This window comes from Cygnus olor, chromosome 5, assembly GCF_009769625.2.
Source record: "Cygnus olor isolate bCygOlo1 chromosome 5, bCygOlo1.pri.v2, whole genome shotgun sequence".
NCBI classification, from domain to species: Eukaryota; Metazoa; Chordata; class Aves; order Anseriformes; family Anatidae; genus Cygnus; species Cygnus olor.
Window position 1 is genome coordinate 4,134,962 of NC_049173.1, and position 25,251 is coordinate 4,160,212.

The 25,251-nt window shown below is 38.9% G+C and overlaps 1 protein-coding gene and 1 non-coding gene across 4 annotated transcripts in view; one reads left to right on the forward strand and one right to left on the reverse strand.

The window, feature by feature from the left end:
• WDHD1 (WD repeat and HMG-box DNA binding protein 1) overlaps positions 1 to 25,251 on the reverse strand; it is a 32,819-nt gene that overhangs the window by 7,123 nt on the left and 445 nt on the right. For 2 of the 3 annotated variants that reach the window (XM_040558659.1, XM_040558660.1), the window contains exons 2-19: positions 25,079 to 25,167; positions 23,428 to 23,539; positions 20,211 to 20,362; positions 17,897 to 18,008; positions 17,348 to 17,398; positions 15,262 to 15,357; positions 13,683 to 13,775; positions 12,480 to 12,586; positions 9,380 to 9,515; positions 8,829 to 9,024; positions 8,422 to 8,612; positions 7,627 to 7,811; positions 6,229 to 6,470; positions 5,608 to 5,745; positions 4,780 to 4,936; positions 2,847 to 2,961; positions 1,358 to 1,489; positions 777 to 994 (exon numbers count right to left, since the gene is read on the reverse strand). In XM_040558659.1, the coding sequence (XP_040414593.1) occupies positions 777 to 994; positions 1,358 to 1,489; positions 2,847 to 2,961; positions 4,780 to 4,936; positions 5,608 to 5,745; positions 6,229 to 6,470; positions 7,627 to 7,811; positions 8,422 to 8,612; positions 8,829 to 9,024; positions 9,380 to 9,515; positions 12,480 to 12,586; positions 13,683 to 13,775; positions 15,262 to 15,357; positions 17,348 to 17,398; positions 17,897 to 18,008; positions 20,211 to 20,362; positions 23,428 to 23,539; positions 25,079 to 25,155 (2,510 nt within the window). In that variant the 5' untranslated portion in view covers positions 25,156 to 25,167. Of the gene's footprint in view, positions 1 to 776; positions 995 to 1,357; positions 1,490 to 2,846; positions 2,962 to 4,779; positions 4,937 to 5,607; positions 5,746 to 6,228; positions 6,471 to 7,626; positions 7,812 to 8,421; positions 8,613 to 8,828; positions 9,025 to 9,379; positions 9,516 to 12,479; positions 12,587 to 13,682; positions 13,776 to 15,261; positions 15,358 to 17,347; positions 17,399 to 17,896; positions 18,009 to 20,210; positions 20,363 to 22,626; positions 22,717 to 23,427; positions 23,540 to 25,078; positions 25,168 to 25,251 lie in introns of those variants that run through there. The other variant, XM_040558662.1, reaches the window with a different exon arrangement.
• On the forward strand, positions 10,741 to 10,812 carry TRNAG-UCC. Its single transcript has one exon. It is a non-coding gene; the product is annotated as a tRNA-Gly (tRNA).

Genomic DNA, 25,251 nt, shown 5'->3' on the forward strand with positions numbered 1-25,251 from the left:
GGGAGGACGCTGCTTCTGATAAAACAGGACTTTTTTCTGCGTTATCAGACTGGTGGTTAGCTATTGGTTTCCTTACAGCTGTACCGTCCAGATGCTGAGCAAGAACACACAACTCTTCTGTATGATCTGTATTTAAAACAAAAATAAAGAGAAAGAAGAAGACACACATCTTCTCCCTCTTTTTGCTTTACAGACAGTACAGGCAAAGCAGATGCAGGTGAGAGAGGAAAGGTAGAGAGCACAGATACAGAGAAAAGAATGCACAGCAAACCTGTAATAGTTCAATAGTTTGGAAGAGCTGGGATTAGAGACAGGGGAATAAGATCTACTGGGATAAACTGAGATGGCATATTGAAAGAGGGGAGGGCTGGAGAAAGGTAAAAGGATTTTAAGAAGGGTGTAGAAATGGAGCAGAGACGGAGGCAAAGAGAAAAAAATAGGTTGGAGACAAAAAACTAATCCAACAAAAGCAGAGCAACTTGGTATCAAGTCCACTTTGCCTCTGAAGCCATTGTACACAGACATGCAGTAAGCAAGCAGTGGAGACACTCTGTGTCAGTACCCTCCTGCTAATTTCTAATTAGTCCTCACAAGATGTCACCAAGAGCTCACCATTTTATATATACATTTTATGAGTAGAGCAGTACAAATTAGTACTTCCTAACAAACACATTACAAATTACAGTCCAGAAGAGCAAAAGCGCATCAATTGGGATAAAACGTTAATAAATCAGTAAAAACATTCCCAGGTTTTTAATCTCAGAAATGTGTCTTACCCAGCATTCAGATGATTTCGGAAATCCTCTTCCTCCTCTTCTTCTTCCAGTGCTGTTGCCAATTCACTTGCTTTCTCTACAGCCATTTCGCTAAGCCGCTGGGCTAAATTTAGTCTTCGAGAGCGAGAAGCATACTTGATCGCTAAATTCACAACGTTTTGTGTCATGAGGTCAGCAAGTTCCACACAACGAAATTCACGCTCCAGTTTACAAGAAAGCTGAAAGGAGAAAAGCCTTGAGAGTTACACACTCCACTTATACAGCTCTCTGAAGACTCTAGGACCAGAATATTATGGTTTTTTTGTGTGTGTACTGAATGAATAAAGACAAATCACCAACAATTATGAACTGCATAGCAAAGAAAAAGCTGTGTTTTTTTTGGTTTTGTTTTGTTTTTGGTAAGAACCCTTCACATTGATAAGTACTAACATTAACTGCTATCCACCTCTTATTGTAACTGAAAAGGTACCTGATAACCAGCCACATTTCTACGAAGAGCAATCACATCTAAATTTGCATCAAATGCCATCTACTCAAAATAAAGTCTTGGGCATTCTGTTTTTTAAGGTATTTGTACTTACAGCAAACAATTTCATTAGAAGTTCTTGCTGCTCTTTCACTGACTGACTTGTAGCATTTTCATCAACTTCATAGCCATTTTTTGACAGGTAATCCACGTGGTTGTGAAAAACAATGGAACGCCAGTATTGTTCCTGAAAATGGGAGAAAGATGCATGCTGGAGGTCAGAGGGAGGGTGAAAAAAACAAAAAGCTCTCACCTCTATACCTAATAATTTACAAAGCATTTTATCAACTCATTCTTAAACGTTCCTTTCATTTTATAATGACGGGTGAGTGGCAGACAATTCTCTTTAAACACCAATGCCTAGTGAGGAAAAATAGACCACGCTAACATACAAACCCATCCCAACAGTCATCCTCTCTTTAAATTGCATTTCTATAGAACAAATTGAATATTTTAGCTTATAATTTCTGTCCCAGAGAGAAATGGAAATATTCCACAACAACTCTGTAACTGCAGGAGTAACATTTGCGAGACAGGTAAACAGAAAATATAACTGATGTTGTTCAAGGAAATACTAGTATGGCCATTAGACCAGACAAGCTCTGTGGCAAAGTAACTTACTCAAAACCAGTGTATTTTCATCAGAACTATTAGGAATCATCTGTTTCTTTATAAGCATAATCTACATAGAAGTACATATTCCCTCTGGGTAAATGAACAGTTCCTGATTTGGAAAGGACAGGAAAAAAAAAGGATAAAACAAACAAAAAAATAGTCCATCAAGTAAACAAAGAAAACAACTTTGAAAGGAGTGAGAATGAGTTCATAAAAAAGCATAAGGTATTTATTATTGAAAATTTTTCCTCCACGCTTGTATCAAGGAGAATAAATTTCGAATAGCATTAAACAGACTCTGAGGCTGAGGTTAGAATTTTATGTTCATTTCTATTTTGTACACTACAGCTGAACCCCACATTAAAAAAATTAGACTAATAAAATTTGAAAAAGAGATAACAGTTTTCTGGATATTCTTCGCACATACATCTTCAATTAGACTCTGCCTTAAGAAAATATGAAGGCCTATGTTTTCAGAATGATTATTGGGAATACTTAAAACGTCTTTCAAAAAACATCTTCCAGAAATAGGACTGTGCCTAAAAAAAATAAAATAGGCATCTTCAAGGGGATCTCAAATTGAATCCCCAAATCCGGCACTTCCTCAAATATTAGGCCACTTCCAACTTTTTAAACAAACAAATCAGAGAGAAACTTGATTGCTCAGAAAGAGATTATGTGTAAATATAAACCTTGTGTCAACTCTAACAACTTTATTTTGTATTCTTCTAGAACCAGTTGGGAAGCAAACCAAACTGAAAGGGCTATACCCAAATAACCCCTGAACCCAAATAACCTCCTTAGCCAGGTGCCTTACTCAGAGTTTGCACTACCCTCTTCGTAGTAGAGATGATTAATAGGAATCTTATATAATCCCTACTATGAGGATGTCTAAGACTATCAGCTGTGGACTCAACATCATTCCATACCTCCATCTGTCCCTTTTCTGTTGTAACTTGACAGTAAGGAAGTGTAAAAGGTAATATTGCTACGGCAGGACGTGGGAGGGTAGGAGGGAATCGGGCTCCTTTGCAGGGAATACACCTGTGCACAGGAAACAACAAAAAAAACACACACAGTCCTCATCAGCTACAGAGTCACCAGTTGTTCTACATCTAAATCATGTCTCCTAAGAAGCAAGATACTTTAAGAGGATTTGTTCTTTAAAAAGTAGTAATTAAATTACTGACTTAAGTATAGCAATATATTAGATTGTATTATAAAGGGTTATTTTTATATCGCAACCAATAGAAGATTTTAAAACCAGCAGGCACACGCTGCTCTTGTTCACACCAGAAACTCCAAACATGGCACGTAACAGGCACAGATCTCTATCTCACACAACACACTGTTTAACAGCAATTACAAAATGGAAATGAAGTTTATTAAATTCAGAAACTACTGAAAAACTGAAGGCCACTGGAGAAACAGCAGGCACATCTACCATTTATTCTGACGGGGGTTTTGGACTTCATGAGAACAGTGCTGCGTCCAGGCACACAGAGGGGGGAAAGCTGCACATACACATACTAAAAACACAGTCTGTTTCATTAAACTACTACTCTGGTAACAATCACTAAAGCAAAACGTTGGGGAAGAGCTGTATTTCCAGCAGCACCAATGAGCACTGACAAAAATGCCTCTTTTTATAGCTTTAAGCTAGTGTTTCAAACACTAGGGAAAAAAAAAACAGGAAGCGTTAGTGTTCTGTGTTGATTACGGCATATGGTGTTTCTACAATAACCCTCCCCCTTCTTATCTTCAATATGCTAGTGGCTTTGAATAAAATGCTCTTTGCAATTCTGAGAGCAGTGTTTTCTTTCTTGGAGTAGAAGTGGGGGGGGGAAATCAAGATGACTGACTCACAGTTGATCATCCCATCAATGTGACGTGTCCTGCGCATTTTTGGTGAATTTTTGAAAGGCCAACATTACTTAATATTTTGGAGGGAAAAACCGGACAGTTAATTGATATTTACTTGTGATATCAAAGTATTTTCTTTACTGCATAAAACAGAGGATTTCAAAAAGTGTCACATGAATATAAATAAAATGCAGTCTCCCACCAACACCCAAAATTGTGCATGATTAGCAAAGTAAGAGAGCCCAAATGTCTATAAAATGTAAGCTGACAGCTTCTGAGCTGCTAGGAAAAGGACACATATCACTGAATAAAGAAGACTACAAACAAAGCTTAGCAACTAAACTCCTATGATGCTTGTTACAGGTAAGAGGAATAAAGTTATTTAGACATCATCATGGTCCCATTTTGAAGTAATGGCTCACTCTCGGCTAAATATTTATTTGAACACATCAGCACTTTTACAAAATTGTTCTTCATGGCCACAGCATAAATACTAATATAATATCAGATTTTTCTTATTTATCTGTGCCTAGTGATGTAGATTAGTCACAGGATTGTAGTCTTCTCAAATGGGCAGAAGGAAAAAGCATAGGTAGGAAAAAAAAAACTAGAAACTTAAGAAATACGTATATACCAACAACAGAAGCAGAATCCTAACAGCAACTGTAAGTTTTTAGTAGCATTCTCTAGCAAAGTGCATTCCTTTGAATCTGCCTGCATCAGAGATGTGTGATTTCATAATAAAAAGTGCTCATGCCTGTTAGCCAAGGCAAAAAGCCAGTATTAGTCAGTTACACGTTATAAAACCAATGAGTTTATTCAGAACAAATTGACTAATGAAACATCCATGCAGAATTGCATTCATGAACTAGATCAACCACCATGCACATTTACTAGCTACCTGCTTTAGAAATAGTTGTTTCCAGTTTCTCTTACTATGAGGTGTTCTATAAATTACGAGCATGACAAAAGAAGCACTTCTTTTGTGGAACAGCTGACCTGAGCTGCTGGGGGTTTTCGTGGATGCCCACGACCCAATAATGATCAGATTTTCCTTTGCAATGCTCTCTTGTGTTACACACTGGTATCCAAGTATTCCCGAGTCTTCGGTTCAACATCCGCACAATTCCCTCAGAATCCACGTAACAGGGGGTACCTGTTGGGTACAAATGTAGACAACTGTTCTCGCGGGCAACTAATTATGACGTGAGTAAGTTTGAACTGGTGGATACTGCTGGGAAATGACGTTTTACATAACTCAAAGACAATAACCCAGACAGTACCACCTAACTGGGAAAAACGAGTTTCCTTAGAAAGATGCGCCACCTTCTGACAGCCAATACTACTGCTACTGACTCACGTTCAAATTTAAGACTTTAAAACATTTTATGAACTCAAATTTCTGTTACTTGGGTAGATCCCAAAGAACATTAGCCATTTTACAATTACTTTTTTCTAGTTATTATACAAACTCCTCCCAACCTACCAACTTTTCTGTGGGGACTTCTGCCGAGATAGTTATGTTGAACATGCCAATTATGATGCACTTATGCAGTTTATTTCTTTTTGCTGAGCAGGGCAACTGATCCGGAAATTTAATTCTGGTAATACTCAAGTGTATTCTACTCATAGTGGAAACTTATTAAAGATTTCTTATAAATATTCATAAACAACAGAAAACCAATTTTGTTTAGCATTGAGGAGATTTAGGGGGCGGGGAGGGGAAATCTAGGTCCCAGAATTGCCTTTACGAAGGGGGCGTTAGCTATCCAACCCCCCCTCCAAAAATCACCTAATATCATCAATATTTCTCAATGTTATTCATACCTTCTGCTGAGAATCCAACCCATGTCAAATAGGACTTCTTTGTAAGAGAAAGAGGGTCTCCATGCAAAACTTGCTTTTTCTTTTTTCCTAGCTCCATCAGCTGTACTCCGAGGCATTGGTCCCCATCAAACCCAGTACCTAGGATGAAGTTGTTCAATGACTATGTCAAAAAGCAAAGAATTGTCTTGTCTCTTGGCTAAATTTAAATAAGTTTTGAATCAATAATTAATTCTAAGGCAGCATTATTCATGAATACAACTATCAGACAAGCGACTATTTGTCATTTTGGACATACGAAGCATGCATAACAAAGTAGTTCCTTAATTTCCTCTAGTAATTCATTCTGGCATATCTGAAACCTAAATTAAATCTATTTATGCTACTGTTACAAAATTCTCCTCTTCCCCACAAGTTAATCTAGGCATCCCGATATAAAACAAAGGCTTTGCTGTCAGATTCCAAAAAGTTATAGGTTGCGATAGTAAAAGTGTCATCAAGAAGACAAGAAGGAAAAGTAAAACTATTCTGGTGATTATGCACAAATTAACCAGTATTTGAAGCCAGTAACAGACAAGGACTGAACAAAAGCACAGTTCAAAATAGACAGAAGGGAGAAAATACCTCTGTGATAAATAACCATCAGCTGCTCTCCATGTCCTGCCATGGACACCACAGGACCCGGGAGACTGAAGATCTCTTTCTGAACTCCTCCAGCTGTGAACAGACGAACCAGCAAGGCACTAGTGGCACAAGCAGCCCAGCCCTGACCTAGACAGATAGCCTCAATATCTTCGTCCTTTGGCATATCTACCGTCCACTCCTTGTTTGTATCCCATGAGCTAAAATGAATGCAGTGGAGCTTGCTAAAAAAGATACAAAGAACAGCAGTGAAGCATCACAAGAAGAAAAACACAATATCTGAAAATATATCATGCATTTCAACTACACGAATATATTGTGTTTCTATCAGAGACCTAGAATCTGTGCCTGTCATAGGAACTGCGTCATCCTACAGATTACGAGTGGTCGTTTGCAAAGCTGTTATGTTATTATTCAAGAACTGAAGAGCCTGCTCAGTCTCCAGCACCACAGATTTACAGCCTCTAAAGCATGAAGCAGAGAGGCTTCAGAGGTCTGAGTGGCGATTTTTAGATGGAAACAGATAAGCATCTTGCTTAATTAATGTTGCAAGAACTGAAGGTGTTCAGTACCCCTGACAATCAGGTCTGATTATAAGTCTGTCACATTGTGATATCTTTCAGGAGCAAAAGATTAGGAACTTGGATTCTGCAATCTTAATGATCGAAAATTGTCTGCAACCAATTTACAGACACCACAGCTTTTAATAGATAACTCAGATGTTTACCTCATTTAGGAAAAAAAAAAAGAAATTTTCAGAGTCAGACAACCAATACATAGAAATAATACTCCTACAGGTAAAGTTTGCTTTTCAAGTTATCACAGTGTTGTATGTGCCAGAATAGGCAGAAAGTTCTTCCTTCAACACATTTCCACAAAAACAAACAAACAAAAAAAACACACAATATCGTTCTTAAATACAAGAGCAGAGTAGTCCTGCTGCTTGAAGTTTTCTACTATAGTTTCCTGAACTTGTGTTCTTCACATGATAATTCTTCAGGTAGCTCCAAACATCTTTCCATAGCAACAGCGTGAAAAGAAGTAGCAGAGCCCTTATGATTTATCATTGATCTGAGCTGACTGAAGGACTATTGTTCATGTTTACAATTTCCTTTGAGCTAGCAATGCATGAACTTCCTAGTATATACACTTGAAAAAAAGGATTTAGAGAAAAACCTCAGGAAACAAAATACATCCTTCAATACCTTGAAGTCTACAAGTAAGTGGGTATGAAAAATCCTCCTCAAAAGTGGTCCCATAAATAAAAAAGCAAGATCAAAAGCCAAAAATCTCCAAAAAAAGTGATAAAAGCTGAAATATATGGAACATGCTAAGTGTAATTCCATACTATGGGTTTGACAGAGCAAAGCCGTGACTTACCTTGCAAGTTCCTCTGTGCTTTCACAGGCTAGCAAAATAGCTTCAGTGGAGAGGTCAGCCATGGTGTGATTCAGAGAGTTGGGCAGGTGTGTTGCATGGTGTATGGAGGTATCATGAAATTCGATATCTATAGCATTGTCCTGCTCATCATTGTAACAGCGAATGATGCCAACAGAATTCCAGACCTATTAGAAATAAATAAAAATCACAATAATAAAAATCAAGCATATTGACTGCCCTAGAACAGCCTCCTATAACCTCCTCTATCAGAAACAACAACAGGGGAGAGATTGGAGGAAGACTGAAGACTTGCAGAGTCAGGACTGGTAGTTTCTAAAACAGCTGAATTAGGCCCAGAATAATTTTGTTCTCATTGCTTAACCAAATTTCTCCTTGCAAAATTAATCATTAACAACTTGCAGTTATAAAGAAATAATGGGTGATGGAGGGAAAACTCCTAAAAGGACAAAAGTATCCACAAGTTCCAAGCTGAAAAGGAATTTCAAAACAGATTTGTTCAACTTCAATAACACAGGTACAAACTGCATTGCTTACTTTAGTCTTGAACCAAATATTTATTTCTACATCAAAAGCAACCTAAATGTATGGCATAAAATTATGCTGTCTGCATTAGCACAAAGCTACTTTTCACCATTTAGTTCATGCTGTGAAGTATTAAAAAAAAAAACACACCAGACACATGCAGCTGGAAACGATTAGATTAAGACCCAGCAAAACCAGGACAATATTAACAAAGCAACTACATCTATGTGGCAGCACAGCCATGAGATTTACCATGAAACGATGCATGAGATGTGCAGGAGTGGAGCCAGGCTGGAATGGCTTTTGCCTGGGGGTTGGCAATGGCCCATCATAGAAATGCTGTTGTGTAGATGATGCTGGCAAAGCTGGAAAGCCACCAGTCTGATCATCATCGTCATCATCCTTTTCAAGAAGACTGCAATTAGCTTTTATCATCCCAATATCTAAAAGTTTAAAATACAAAAATACATTTATGTATTACATCTTCCAAGTATTATGGCAGAAAATAGGTTAAAAAAAAAACACAAAATTAAGCCAGTGAAGACTTGACCAGAAAAATAAGACAGAATACATTTGAGCAGAGGATGCCAAGAGAGGATGCTAAGAGTCTGTCCCAATAACAGCACTCTAGAGCTCTGGAAAATTAGTTCATTCTGTACCTAATGAGTTGTCATCGTCATCAAGCATTGCCCGTCTTGGATGGCTTGCAGTTGGCATAAGGTCATCATCATCACCGTGATCTTCATTAGCTCCAGTGGTTGGGGAAGAGGGTGGTTCGATCGCATCTCCATTTAAATAGTCGTCATCATCTCCATCAAAGAGATCATTGTAGTCTTTTGCCGCTGTACTGGCCTCCTAGAACCATGTCAACAATTATCATTATTTTTTTTCATTTAGCAACTATCAATTATTGTTATTAATTATAATTGTTATTTAATGCTGGTAATTCCTTCCAGTACCTAAAGGGGGCCTACAAGAAAGCTGGAGAGGGACTCCTTATTGGGGAGTGTAGTGATAGGACAAGGGGTGATGGCTTTTCAACTAAAAAAGGGGAAGTTTAGGTTAGATATGAGGAAGAAATTCTTCACGCTGAGGATGGAGAGGCCCTGGCGCAGGCTGCCCAGAGGAGCTGTGGCTGCCCCATCCCTGGCAGTGCCCAAGGCCAGGCTGGATGACTTAAATAATCACGGTAACAATTGGTACTAATTACCTTGTCATTTGGTTTCTTTCCATCACCAATATCTTCCAACAACCCCAGATTTCCTTCAGCATCTGTATAAGCTATTTGCCCATACTTGGGGTGCCATGCCAGTCCACAAATTGAGTAATTTTTCTCATGTTTTGTCCTAAAAAGAGCATGAAAATATTGGAATTTATTAAGCTTCTCAGGGCAGAAGCATTACTGTAAGCAGTGGTAATACTTACTGGTATTAGAAAACAACATAATAAAATACATAACATAAAATAATTCATAAGTTAAACTTCAGCATAAATAACTACTATAAAAAACACAGCAGGCCTTACTTTTCTACGGAGGAAATTATTTAAGCTTTAGAATCAATCAGAATCATACTCATAAAAGAGCTCCTGATAGATGTAGAAAAGACAAAGTAACTCCCCAGCAGCCATACATTCCAGAACCATCCAGCTATAAAACGAACACTCAGCTGTTTCTCTCGCACCAAACTGATGAGTTAGTCCTCTATCTTCTCCCCACTTTATTCTCACAAAACAACCCTGCCATGAATCATTTACACGGTCTGTCTAATTCCTAACGCATGCATTAGAGTAACAATCATGTTTCTTACTCAAGATACTCAGTCACTAAAAGCCTCCCTTCTGTTCCTCCCTTTAGCTAACCGAGCTGAAGTGCCATTTGGCCCTTTTTTTTTGCCCATAGGTGAGGACGGCTGACTCACTGACGTGTCAGTATTCCCCACGCCCTTTAGAAGATGCCTCTTACAGCCAACGATCCTGGCGTTTGTAACCTGAGGAAAGATTTATTTCCATCAAAACTATCCTTTAATCAATCAGAAAACATATTCCCATTGCACACAGAAAACTAGACCACAGAATTTGAGCACAAACCCATATTCACGTCCATCCCCCGTCCTATTTCTAAGGACGTAATGTTTCCAGATTCTTTTAGCTGTGCAGAAAGGAAAGCAATACATCGTATGAATCAGAACGTATTTCTGTGCGTACCAGATACGGTGGGGGAAGGCAAAGCAATGCCACGTTTCTGCCTGACAGTTACACTCTCCTGGCAGCTGCTTCCTGGTAGAACGCAGGAATGATGTGGCAGCCCTCGAATTCCCGTCTGCCCGTGAACTGAGGCATTAGTGTACCTCACCCAGGTTGCACAAGGCAACCTCCTCCTGCTCCCTTGCTCGAGTCTAGACCGAACAGTGGCCCTGCGTTACAGCGTTGCCCCGACCTGCCAAACCCTTCTGATGTGCACTCGCTTGCGTTCCCTCTCCCGACACGCTTGCAGCGACCACCTCTGGGGCCAGCAGAGTGGGATTGCTCAGCCTGAGCTCTCAGGCGCTGTCTCCTGCAGCTCCACCAGCAGCGTTGGTGGTATAGTGGTGAGCATAGCTGCCTTCCAAGCAGTTGACCCGGGTTCGATTCCCGGCCAACGCAGTTACATTTTGGGCCCTGGGACCTCTGGAACCCCGAGCGTAGCCTCCCAGCCGGCTCCGGACTTGGGGGGGGGGTTTGTGGCTCCGGCTGGAGGCACCCTAACGTTATGGGGCCCGATGGGATTCGTCCCAGGGTGCTCAGAGCTGGCTGAGGTCATCTCGAGATCTCTCGATTATTTTTCGATGGTCTTGGCAATATTGAGAGGTCCTCGTCCACTGGAAGCTGGCAAACGTTGCCCCAGTTTTCAAGAAAGGAAAGAAAGGAGACCCTGGTAATTACAGGCTGTCAGCCTCGTTTCAGTGCCTGGTAAAATCATGGAGATTATTCTGGGATTACTGAAAAACATTTGAAAGACAACCCAGTCATTGGTCATCCCAACACGGGTCAACAAGAAGAAAGTCCTACTTAACGAACGTAATTTCACCTAGTTGACCAAGAGAAGCCAGTAGACGTGATCTTTTTGGATTTTAGCAACACTTCTGATACTGTCTCTCATCGTACATTCTGGACAAAATGCCCAGCACACAGTTAGACAAAAACATAATGCGATGGGTGAACAATTGGCTGATGGGTCAGGCTCAAAGGGTTAGAGCAAAAAGAGCTACATCAGGCTGGTGGCCAGTCACTGGTGGGGTAAATTAAGAGGAGCTGTTAACTCCCTTGATGATAGAGAGGCTTTGCGGAGAAATCTTGACAAATTAGAAGGCTGGGCAATCACCAACCACATGAAGTTTAACAAGAGCAAGTGCCGGATTCTGAGCCTGGGACAGGGCAACCCTGGCTGTACGTACAGACTGGGGGACAAGAGGCTGGAGAGCAGCCCCGTGGAAAGGGATCTGGGGATTTTGGTCAACAGCAAGCTAAATATGAGTCAGCAGTGCGCCCTAGCAGCCAAAAGAGCCAACTGTATCCTGGGGTACATCAAGCACGACGTTGGTAACTGGCTGAGGGGAGTGACTGTCCCACTCTGCTCTGTGCTAGTGTGGCCTCACCTTGAGAGCTGTGTGCAGTTTTAGGTGCCACAGCATAAGAGGGAAATAAAGCTAGAGAAGCGTCCAAAGAAGAGCTACAAAGATGGGGAAGGGTCTGGAGGACAAGACGTATGAGGAGCGGCTGAGGTCCCTTGGTTTGTTCAGCCCAGAGCAGAGCAGGCCGAGGGGAGGCCTCATGGCGGCCTGCAGCTCCCTCACGAGGGGAGCGGAGGGGCAGGCGCTGAGCTCTGCTCTCTGGGGACAGCGACAGGACCCGAGGGAACGGCATGGGGCTGGGACAGGGGAGGGTCAGGCTGGGGGTCAGGGAAAGGTTCTGCACGCAGAGGTGGTCGGGCCCTGGGACAGGCTGCCCAGGGCAGTGGGCACAGCATCAACCATGCCAGAAACCAAGAAGGGTTTGTACCATGCTGTTAGAAACATGGTTTTGCTTTTGGGTGGTCCTGTGTGGAGCCAGGAGCTGAACTTGATGATCCTTGTCAGTCCCTTCCAACTCAGGATATTCTATGATATTCAGTCGAACTTTAGCTAAAAGCTTACAGATTTACCCTGTAAACCTCACCAAGACTTTTCAATAAATAGAGTTCTATATTTGCACAAATAAGTTTTGCAGAAGAGATAAAATTCTATTTCAAGAAGCAGCATATACTTAGGGAATTATGGAACAGCACTACATACCTCTCTATGCACTCCCGGGTTTCCACCTTCCACACCACTATACTCCCATCCACGCTTCCAGCTACCAGGTACTGCCCACAAGGAGACCAGGCCACAACGTTCAAGGGCTAGGGAACAAGAAAATTTAGATAAAAAGAAGTATTACCAATCCATACACGGCACTCATATCCTGAAGTATAAAGCAGACACTCTGGAAGGAAAAAATCTTAATCTTTAGCAAACCACATCTAGACCACAAAGCACATACTAGAGCTGGCCGCAGGTAGTTCCCAGCAAAACCATTCCTTAAAGATAGCACACCTATTTTTCTTCTAGGATATTTACCTTCTGTCACTAAAGGCTGCCATGAGGGCGAACAAAACCTAATTCTAGACATGTACACAGAAAGAGCATATTTTGCAAACTTGGCGCTGAACAAAGCTTTTTTTTTTCTAAGCTTAATTAATACAGCTTCAAAAATCAAAATCAAAGACTGCGTTCTGTATCTTGTTAACGTTCCAGTTGTTATATATTCCAGTATACTTTCAAGTCAGTGAAAAGTATTAACACACAGACTCTACACACCTAACAATTATGCTAGGAATGTTTTCTTTCACCCACAAGTTTCCAAATAGATCATGAGGTCAAAAGCAAGAAGATGGCACAGTTAAGGCTATCGTGTAGCTAAATTTCAAGTTAATAAAATACTGTGAACAAATGGTATCTCTACTGTGTAAAGAAATACTCTTGAGATTTTCCCAAAAATACTATGCCTTTAGAACAATTTGTGAAAACAGATATTCTTCTGCTTCACTCAGTGACCCACCGGTTGACTTTAGAGACCTGGTGGGTCTCTAAAATAAAATATAAAATAAAAATATAAAAAATAAAAATATAAAAAATAAAAATATAAAAAATAAAAATATAAAAAAATAAAAATATAAAAAATAAAAATATAAAAAATAAAAATATAAAAAATAAAAATATAAAAAATAAAACAAGGAAAATAGGGGAACCAGAGCCAGGTACATGTTTGACGCTCATCTGGTATCTCTTGCTTTGGTTTCCAACATGAAGTAACAGGATCAGAAACGAAAGTGTAACCAGTCATTACCAAGAGGAGGGTAACAGATAGAATAGAACCGTACTGTCCAGAAGATAATTTCTAGCAGAATAACATTTTAACTACGGAAGATTTAGTAAGCAGCTTGTTTGTGTACCTACCTGCGCGATGGAAGTATCTGATAGATCAAATTGATGATCCCAGGTTTCTCTTCTGTATAGCTTAACAACCTTGTCTACAGGAATTGCCAGCAACTGTTCCAAGGAGACAAGATTTAGGCAATTTAGAACAAGTTATCTTCCAAGCAAAACATTCAAAGATCTAGCATAGCTCCTTCATTCCAAAGTATCACACTTGTGGCTGTCTAAGTATTTAACAGTTGGCATTGCTAGGATGCTAAGAGAACTGAGAAAGAAAAGAACGCTACAGAAGTAATCTTGAATTACAAGGTTCTTCAATGCTTTCCATATGCAACACAGCAAATAATGGCTGTTTTCATTTCAATCTTCATTTCTTCCTGGCAGAAAACAGACGATAATGACAGCTGCAACATAAGGTTAAAAGTTCTTATTCATGAAACAGCTAACAAACACGCATAAATAGTTTTCAATGTTCTGAGCACAAGACTTATGTTCTTCCTTTTCCTCCCTCCCCAAACCTCTTTTGATCAGGTTACAATTTCTCTACAAATCTTACCTGAATAGCTGACTCCTGAAATACCTCATTTCATATTTCACAAACCTACACAACGTTATTGCCTGTTTACTTCTTGGGATTTGGAGGTGATTTTCTTTTTATTTGTTTGGTCTTCTGTTTTTATGATTTCTAATAACCTGCTTTATAATAGATGCAAGGCAGCTTCCTACATTTCACGTGTGCACACACATACAAAGAAATAGAGATTATCCAAGTCAGAACTGTGAGAAAACACTGGAAAATACCCTTTAGACCCTGCACACTAGAATGTCAATAGTTTGGCAGAACCTATTCATCCTTTGTTATTCCAGCCAACAGGCGAGGACAGAAGCCACAAAGCAATTTTTCCCCAAACGGCCAACTCTTGCTCAATTCCCTGCCCTTTACTTCGAGTATGATGCAGCGTGCCTCGTGTCACCTGGGTTTGAATTTATCTGCTCCTTTCTCCTCTCCCCTTCGCATTATCAGACGCTGCAGGGGAATTCTAGGTTACATGATACAAAGACATCTACACAGCTATGCAAACTTCTGTCCCCCAGCCTCTTTTGGTAAGTGATCTGTACATGGTGCTCTTCCATCATAGAACGGTTTGGGTTGGAAGGGACCTTAAAGATCATCTAGTTCCCACCTCTGTGCCGTGGGCAGGGACACCTCCCACTAGACCAGGAACGACTTACTACAGAGGATATATTTGCCCAGCAAGATTACTGATATGACCAAATTTAAGTACAGAAAGTCAGAACTCTTTCGATGCTCTGTTGTGAACAATTAGATTATCTACCTCATGTACAATCTTCTTTCCTACCCAGCACAACATGACTGTTTAACATTGTTTTGGGCTGACAACTGGACTGCTGGCAAACACAGTCTGGTACTTAAACAAGCAACCATTTCCAGGTTTCTGTTTTTCCTAAAAGTGAACTTCATCCCAAATATTTTCCTTAGTCCCTGGAGCTGGAATTTGCACTTGCCTGGATTGAATTCTACTGTACTTCCAAAGAGAAATGAAGGATTAAGATGTGGCTAAAACAATCTGTCACTTACCTTCCCACTGCCAGGTTGCCAGCCAAGTCTGCATATCGATTTAGCATTTATCACATCATTACATTTCTGCAGCAGTAGCCAATTTGTCACGCATGTCTGAAAACAAAATATTCAAAAATGAGTTCTCTAGTTTCGTGAAAATCTACTGCATTTTAAAAATTCCTAAGGAAGTGTAGAAAAAGCTAAAAGGAAACAAGATATAACATTTCTGGAACCAAAATAATCTCTTTCATCTGAATACAATGGTACCTACCCCCTTAAAGAAATGGAAAAAAAAAAAACACTGCAAAATACTCTGCCAATGTAGACCTGAAAATATTTTAAACTACAATGCAACAACTTGTCAGAGAAATGAGACCAGAGAACAAGTGTTTTTAATGAAGTACAGAACACGAGCTCACATATATTTCGGTTATAAAGAGAGATATCTAGCCAAATGGCATTTGTCAAATCCAGATTGACTGTAGGAAGGTGACACACATCAGCCTGAATCTCACCGTACCAATACAGACATGAATGAATTGCCACATTCTCATATTACAGCACAGATGATATACATTACTGCCACAGTCCCAGGACACAGCCTAATTGCCCCAAAAGGCACCCACTGTCAGTCCGGAACACTAGATTTCACATTAGTAGTATGGTTTTGTTTTAAAAAGTAGCAATTACAAGTGTGAAGTACATACCTAAGTGTATTTATAGGAGTAATTCCACATGGATTCTTATTCCAGTCAACAATGGCATTTACCAAAAATAATCCCACATACATGCAGAACTGCTTTTTTAACAGCATTCACCTGAAACCCTCTTCTCAAGTTCCTTAGAGCGCAAGGCCAGCAGAGAGAATTATTTGCACAAATATTGCCAAGCTGAGCCCATTGATTGTATTTCTAATAAATGATGTTCTTCAAACTGTGATTTACATCCCCCTTGTGAGTAATTGTTGTGAAGCGGGTTATTTGTTGTAGTTGTTTGGTTGTGTTTGTTTTTTTTTAAACAAAGTAGAATAGCAAGCCCCTTATCTTTTAAAAAGCCTTTTACTCATTATAACGTGGTCCCATCTCTACAAATAAAAAAGGTTGACATGCACTAAGTCAAACTTTGATTCCTTGGAAAATTCCTTGGAAAACCAAGCATGTGTGCCACAGACAGAAAGCAAGAGAGATGAAAGCAATACTGTGCACAAGAATCCCTATCAAAGAAAAATGGGCATCACTTCACCAATCTTGGCATGTGAAAACCAAACCAATAACAAATCAAAGTAACCACGTTCATATCATCAAGACTAACTACCCAGAAGGTTTATAAAAGAAGATGCTGTGTAACATCTCTGAACATCATTTCACCCTCACTGGTTAGTCTCCAATCCTGAAAATTATTCAGTATTTCATAGGGAGCACAGGAAAAATCAATAAAAACAAAATATATTTAGATAACTGTTTATTAGCATAAAAATTTCTTCCTTAACCCTGAAAGCAACTAGCTGAAATTCTGAAACCACGGTAGCCTTCCCCGTGGCAGGGGGTTGGAACTGGATGATCTTTAAGGTCCCTTCCAACCCAAATCATTCTACGATTCTATGAATCAAGGAATCCGATGGTAATTGCTACTTTCACAGGAAGGGTTATTTTCAAATGCACCGAGGACAAAATACACAATTTTGACCAATGAAGAAACATGAACAAAGGAAATCAGGGATACCGCAGGCAGGAATAACAGCCCACAGCTACCCTGGCAGTATTTCACACTCAGGCTTGGAATTCTCCCAGAAATAGATAAAAAGTATTCTATAAAGTACAGTCAAACTTCTTCCTAAAAAAATGAATTCTCCATTCACTCTCTCTTCTTTCAGGACTTCCAACGCATAGCTACCCTTTTATTTGCATATTAATTTTATACATAAACATTTTTTTGCAAATACTACCAACAGTTACTGATGACATATCAAAGAAACATTTATTCCAGCAGGATTATTTTAGTCTAGTTCTTTTTGTTGTCTGTGAAATCCCTGCTTTCTTAAACAACTAAACAGCTAAAGCAACACTAAAGCTAAAACAACTAACTTGAAAGGCAGGCCTCTTACCTGATCTGCAATTTTCCATACTCTGACAGTGCCATCGCAGCTTGCTGATGCCTGTGAAAGAGTTTTGTAAATGAATTAAAGACAATGAGAAATTAACGCTACAATATAATAAAAACTATAACCAATGCTACAGACATATAATACAGAAGTAGTTTAAAAAAGGAAGTCTCCCAGTTTAAACCATTTTAAGACTTAAAGCTTTGTAATACTGTCAAATCATCTTGATAATACCACTTGACTCCAAGTTACTGTAATTACAAAAAAGGTTCAAAACTAATATTAAATTACTTTAGTGAACTACCTTTTCACCTCTAAAATCAGACTGGCATTAGATTCCAGAAGAACATAGATGGTAATTGAGTGGGAAAGCAAAGACTGAGCTCTCCTGGGAGGCAACAAATTCTCACACATTCCATCATTAGCAGTCAGCTGAAATTCAGTAGTCTTATGTGCCCACTCACTGTTGTTTTACTCCAAAAATAACTCCCCCCCCCCACGGAGAAGGAAATTCAAAGAAGAAAGTAAACAAGTTTTTGTTTTGTTTTTTACCAGATAAACATCCCTGGGGTCAAAAGACAGGCTTAAAACAGGAGCGTCGTGTCCTCGGAACGTCTTCTGCTTGCTGCTGTCAGTCACCTCCACAACTTTGACCATAAAGTCACTGTAGATCACAACGGCACAGTCATAAGATTATTAACGTTGGTATCAACGGTGACAGAGTATTTGTTTACAGCAATAAAAATTAAATTGGACACTAACTATCTTTTGGGGAAGTTGTAACTCTTGACACTATGATCTAAGGGAAAATGAGAATCTCAAGGCTTACTACAAGAGGAGCAAGGTCAGATCGTCAGATCATTTTTGTACAAATCAAAATTCATAATATATGGTTGCTCTCTGAAGAGGATATTATGTACACACAGACCACATAACTGGTGTTAAACACATTAAATATAATATTCAATGAGACTAAGTGCTTAAGACCTGTGCTTAGATCTTGTTAAGTCAGCTCTCTGGTATCTATCTGGTAAATGGGACCTATACTCATCATCATCATTCTCTTGGTCAAAAAAGATAGCACAAATATTTTATTTTTTAAAGTTTTTACCAAGATTATTAAGACCATTTATTGTATCAGATATAATAATTGCCTTTTTTTTTCCTTTTTCAACTTCACTCCCCTTTCCAAAATTACAGACATTGCTGCAGTTTAATTCAAAAAGTCAATGCTAATAACTTCTAAGCCAAAGCCAAAGAGCTCCCGTGACAATCTTTCAGCACTACTCCCTGTCATACTTCACTGCAACACTTTCAAAGAGGAATTTTGGACTCTGTAGGGTTAGTCATTACCTTACCTACACACAGAATTGCAACCTCTGTTTTGACAAATATCTAAATGCTAGCCAAACAGTCATAAAAAGAAGTCTATAAACTCTATTGGGAGACAACTGAAGTGATGTCAGCTCTCTTAAATTAGGCAAAGCAACTTTAAAGAAAATGCAGGCAATAAGATAGTCTTTGCTTATTGAAGAAGCCACGGAACTATTTTTCAAACAGTTTAAGTGAATTTTGGCAGCCACCTCGACATTAAACTTATACAAATCTAAGTGTACAGACTTCATGTAATAATGGAGCAATCTGTGACAAGTAAAGGCTGCATTCTTAGCTGCATTCCCTCGTATCACAGATGTCACCTCCTTCAATGTGTTGCAGAAGACCTCATCGAGGGGTGACCTCGGTTTCACAAGCTCTTTTTCCTAACGTGAGGACCCTGGTCAGGCTGCAGAAGAACTGGCTTTCTGTAAAAGTTTTTAGAAACAGAAAGAGCATGTTGTCTGCTTAATCTCTCTAATCAAACTCAGATCCTGGGGCAGAGCTGTTCCCTCAGAAACGAGCACTGGCAAAGAGCCCAAATTCACGACCTCCGTCGGATTTAGAGATTAGAACAGTTACTGTCCCCAGCTGTCCAGTCGCCCAGTTTTGGTGGAGCTGGCGCGCCTGCTCTGCAGCTGCCAGAATTTACAATCCAGCATATTGATCCAAATTGCTTTCTAGTTCAATTCATGCTTAGAGGAGGCAGGCAGCAGATGTAATGTTCTGCCATCTCTGCCGTAGGAATGCAGTACAAGTTCCAGTAGAGAAGCAGGCAGGCAGTCTGGGTTAGCTAGAGTACCTAAAGAGCTCACCAAATCCAATTAAGAACCACCTGAGCCGTAAATAAATGAACAAGAATGTTGCCTGCTTGCTATTTTGCCATCTCTGTTAAAGGACTGGCATATATTACATAATTTCTCAGGGCAGCATGTTTGCTTTTAACTAAACTATGCATTTAATCCCCCTCAGGGGAGTCTTGCAACTGTCGTTTGTTACCATTTGGCAGAAGGGTGATGATACTGATGCCAGAGAATGACTCAAAGCTCTCGTGCAAATCAGAACCCGGCTAACTTTTGCATGTGCATATACATCTGCAGCACCATGATCCCAAAGAGTCAAGACATTGTCCTAAGCACACATTAACAAAATCCTTGATGCTGCAATGAGATCCATATGGGCGAACACTTACGATTATGCATTATAAGACTGAAAACCGAAAACACTCAAGGCTCCTGAAGAGAAAAAATGATTTCACAACACCACATTTCCACTTAAAACTATTTGGTGGATCAAATATCTCTCAGAGAATTTTTTCCTAACGGTCCTTTTCATTCCTTTCCCCGCCACCACTGTTCCTGGAAGGCATTCTGCATTACTTTACAACCCTCAGCGGTATGCGGATTAATAATCTCATTGGCACAATCACCATGTGAGGAAGTTGCTGGACCTTGAATGACAGCAATGTTCTTCCTTATCAAGCACAGATTACCTAGATCCAGCAGCAATTTTGGTACCGTCACTGTTAAAGACGACGTGGTTTGCATTCATGGTGAAACGAGTGAGGATGCCATCAGGAGCTCCTTCAGGAAATGTATGTATCTGAACAGTGTTGTTTGATACTGCTGTGATCAGTCTCCCATTCTTAAAAACAAACAAACAAAAAAACATTTGTTAGTGAAACCATATTTATGCCCAAGGAGCCAGAAACGCCCTGTGTTCCCAATATTTGGGCAGATTATATTTAGTAGCTCCAAAAGACATCAAGAGTAGCAGAGAAATAATCTAACTTGTATTTCTTCCACGCAAAAATAGAGAGAAACACAGTAACTTTAATACTTTGTCACTTAAACCAAACTATTAAAGGCTAATAAAATTATTCTTTGTTTCAATACACTAGAATCTGCTAGATTTAATATCAAACCTCCAGTTGTTTTGCTAGACTTAAAATGCACGATGTTAACTACATGGTGATTTACCCCATCAAGACATTCCCCACCTGTATATTTACTAAAATAATGAATTCTCAGAGAAGTCACTAATGAATTTCAAAGAACTGTCTGACCTTCTTCAGGTAGACAGAAAAAGGAAATCTTTTTATTTAGGCAAGAGCGCTCTTAGAACAGGAGGAATCTTGCATTCTGTTTAGATTAATATGCTACATCATCAGGAGAGGGCATCCTTGGACCAAACTTGCCAGTTAAATGCCGCTAGGGAAAGATGAGAAGTTCACGAACTACAGCTTCATCCTTTGCAGAAACAGAAGGCAGATGTCGTCTAAAAATGATTCCAGATTAAAGTGATTCCAAAACAAAAGAAAATTATCCTATGCTTAGAACTCCAGTATATCTTCTTAAGGTGACAATACTATTCCTCACTTGGATGCAGTAATAAACTTTTGAAATATATAGAGAAATGCTCTATTTCATTTTTTTTTTTTTAAAAGAAAAGCAGTGTAAATTTACAGTAAAAATCACAAAGAAAAGGAAAGCAGCAGCCAATAGTAAATAACCCGTGAAAGATATCAGATTTATTACTTATTACAAACCAGTGCCCCATAAAAGTGTCTTTAATGAAGCATGTTTTTTGAAATAAAACCTCCTGAAGCTTCAGAAAGAATTCATAATCTCATCGTTTAAAAATAAATCCCTCAAAACTATAATTCCTTTCCAATAAGCTAAGAGCACAGGACTGTTCCTACTGCTGTCCAAAAATTAAAAACAAGAGGGCACTTCTTCACCGTGAGGGTGACAGAGCACTGGGACAGGTTGCCCAGAGAGGTTGTGCAGTCTCCTGCTCTGGAGATATTCAAAACCTGCCTGGATGCCATCCTGCACAATGTGCTCTAGGTGATCCTGCTGGGTAGGTGGGTTGGACCAGATGATCTTCAGAGGTTCCTTCCAACCTCGGCCATTCTGTAATTTCTCCCTCCAGTATTAATTAATAATTTTTACAGTTGCTGGCACTGATTTGCTAAGAGAACTCACTCAAATCACCTCATTTGGTGTGTGAAAAGATAAGTAACGTGATGATGATCAACAGCAAAACACTAAAAAGCAATGACAAAAACAGATGTTGCAGGTATTGAGCAAGATACATAAGTTATGTCAAAAGGAATATAAGAAACAGAAGAAAGATTTTATTTGAGGCAGTTGTTTCAAATGTTTAGTTTTAAAGTAATACATCTGTATGAATTCTCATCTCTTTCACCATTTATATTCCCCTCCAAAAATCACAAATAGTTGAAAAACAATTTTTAAAATATCCTTTATGACTGCAAAGTTAACTCTACCATATCTAAAGAAGAGATGTAAACTTCTGGAATTCCTCTCTTCTTCTACTATTGCCATAAAGACAACATTTTGGACCTTCTATTATTAAAGTAATATAAGAATAGTAGCACACAGAAGAATTGCTGTGAGAATTCTCAAGCTAAATACATAAATATGAATAGTAAAAAAAAGATTTGTTTTCTATTATACAAATTGATATAGGTAGATTATTTGTCTTCTTACTTACAAATAATCCCTATTTCAAGATATACCACAAGGACCTGCCTTAACATTAAAATAAACAGAGCAGGTTGTACTACAAATGCCAGAACAAGTCAGTCAGGTGACAGAGATACTTCTAATCAGCATTCTCAGAAATTATTACTAATTACTGTTAAACAAGAATCTTGTTCTCCTCTGACTTGGGGTGGGGAGTAAGGGAGAAACAAGACGTCAGAAGCATATTTTGGCCTACAAGCAATTTTGAGAGCTAAATATCAACTAATTATTTAAAAAAAAAAAAGTATTACCAAAGCATTACCAGGCACTGACTCCATGAAAGTAATTTTTGATTAATATAGATTCTAATTCCTTGGGCATTAAAACAAGTCCACTCAAAACAACCTCCTGGCTTACCTATTTTCACATAACCTTCCTCCCCCAGTTAACACCATTTCAGAGCCTCTGAGACTGGGAGGGCAAGAGTAGGAATGAGCTGCAGGTACAGGCTGTCAGTAAAATATTCATTCCCTCATCACTGAAGCTGTCATTGAAAAACACTTTTCCTAACACTTGATGACTACATATTATGCTGGGAAACTTTTTGCAACTAACATTGTGCAAAACCACTGAAACAGTCTACAAAGTTCACTGCATAATTAGTTTAATCTGCTGGGTTTGTTTTTCAAAAAGGAGATCAAAGTCAGAAATAAGTATAACTGACTGTGAAGCAAGAGGAGTAAGAAAAACTAGTATTATGGAATTTTAGTGTAAGGAATAGTTCTTCTACAAGCCTGTATGGGATAAAGTGAGTTGCCAGGAGTACTCATTTATATAAAATACTTAGTTAAAATATTCTATAGACACATTCAATGAAGTTTTCTGTTTGTCTAAAAGGTATTTTTTCAACACTGCTTTAACATTTTCACTTAGACACAAAGGTAGAATGTGGACACAGGCTCAAATTTAAACAAAATTTGATTAAACACCATTCAACGTTGTTTTCCATATATTGACACAAAGGCAAGGATCTACATATTTAACCTCCATCAGACTGAAACGTGCTACGCACAGTATTATTCCTGCCTTTTTCTGTATATTATCTCAATATATGTATAATGTTACATATATGAGCAGTATCTTAACAATCTCAACAGTCACGTTATGTATCAACATCAGCATGACAGAACTTAACTCGAGTTCTCTTAACTACAATACCTTTAGAGCACATGAATAGGCCTTCTCTCCAACGTTAATGGACTTCGGATCATCATCATCCAGGTTCTCCCAAATCCTAACATCCCCATCACTGCCACAAGTTACAATGCAGCTGTTCAAAGACAAGGATTTGTTAACATTCAAGTACAGAAAGGACAGCCACTCTGGCTTTCAATCCCAAAATGAAAATGTTACTGAAGCGTTTGGTTTTTTAAACTGAAACACAATACATATTACGTTATTCACTGAATGCCATGTTTAATAAACATAGAAAAAAAATGCAGGACCATAACAGAGTACCTGAGTCTCTGATAACTGACTGGTTAGGCCTGGCACCCATTGAACTCGCCCTTACATATTTTAAGTCAATCCTTTTTTTCCAGGATCTAGATGATTTTTTTTTTTCAGAGGACTTAATTAGTACCCATTTCACTTTGGGCTGGGCATTTAATTGCTTCTTAAGCCTTGAAAATTTACCTTACAGCTAATTACAAAGCTGAGGCCAAAGCAAGGGTGCTAACACACACCCTTGACTGAAGTTAACCAAGCTTAACATGTTCCAGGCCTACAGGGTTCTTAAAAATAGTTAACATAGGATTCAATTGTCAAGTCTGTTAGAGTTAGCTTTCACAATTTTAAGGCAATAAACAATAACCTGAAGTACAAAGCAAATATGTAAATGTTTGCATAGGATTTTTAATTAAATACTTTGTGAATCTATAATCAAGCTTTGCATTCTTTCTTTTCCCCAGATGCAGTCCCCCAAAAAATCTAAAGTATTACAAAGTCAGTAGAGAAACTGTGATGTTGCTCTTCTGGCGCTGTTCTATAAGGTCGGTACTTTGCAAGCAACACTGTGTTGATATTGAAAATATTGACATTGGAGGGCCCAGCAATACTGGACCAGTGGTCTGCAGCAGAGATGTCTGTTTTATTTTGTTGTGGTGTTTTGTTTTGTTTTGTTTTGTTTTTAAATATACCTGCATTTTGATGAAAGATACTTAAATCTTAACTCTATGCAAACAAGACTTTTTGTGGTTGGAGGGGGGGGGGGTTGGTATCAGACTAACTCTCCAGTCCTCTTTGTAGCAAGCCTAGTGACCTAAAGAAAGGGATAAGATAATGCGCATTTAAACCGTTATCAATATGTAAGATTTAGACTGTAAATTCATTTGAGATTTCATTCAGGCTTACCTTTTATTTTTAATCAAAAAAATGGGTAACGGCAAAAATTCAGTTTTTATTTATGCACGCAAGAACTAGTGTAAGTAGAACAAGAAAGAATAGCAAGCCAGTATTGGATTTCTTCTGCTATAGTTTTAATTTCTTATTGGATATATAAACATATTTTCTCCAACATACACATGTGTATATATATAATGTAAAATATATATATATATATACAAGTCTTATATGCAACTTATGTCTATTGCTTCAAAATTCAGGGCATCAAAAGATGTGTCTTAGAGTCAATTCTCAACAAAGGCAAATAAGGGGTTTGCCAGACCACGCCAGGCCATAAATCCATCTGTCCAGTATCATAACCACCAGCAGCTGGTACAGATACTCCTGAGGAAACAGCAGACAGAAACAAGATAATCCACCCCCCGGATTAGATTTTATCCTGCTCTCCAGGAGTTAGGTTAGTTACCTCCCAGTGTCATCGAAGCAAACATCCGTGTGGCCCTCCGTGTGGCCATAGCGCATCGGCTTTTGGGCAGAAGGCATCTTTGCTCTCACCTGAGGACAAAAAAGAGAGAAATAAAATAATTAAAATTAAAAATAGAGAAGCTGAAAGAGCACTAGATGCCAGGGCAAGGTTAG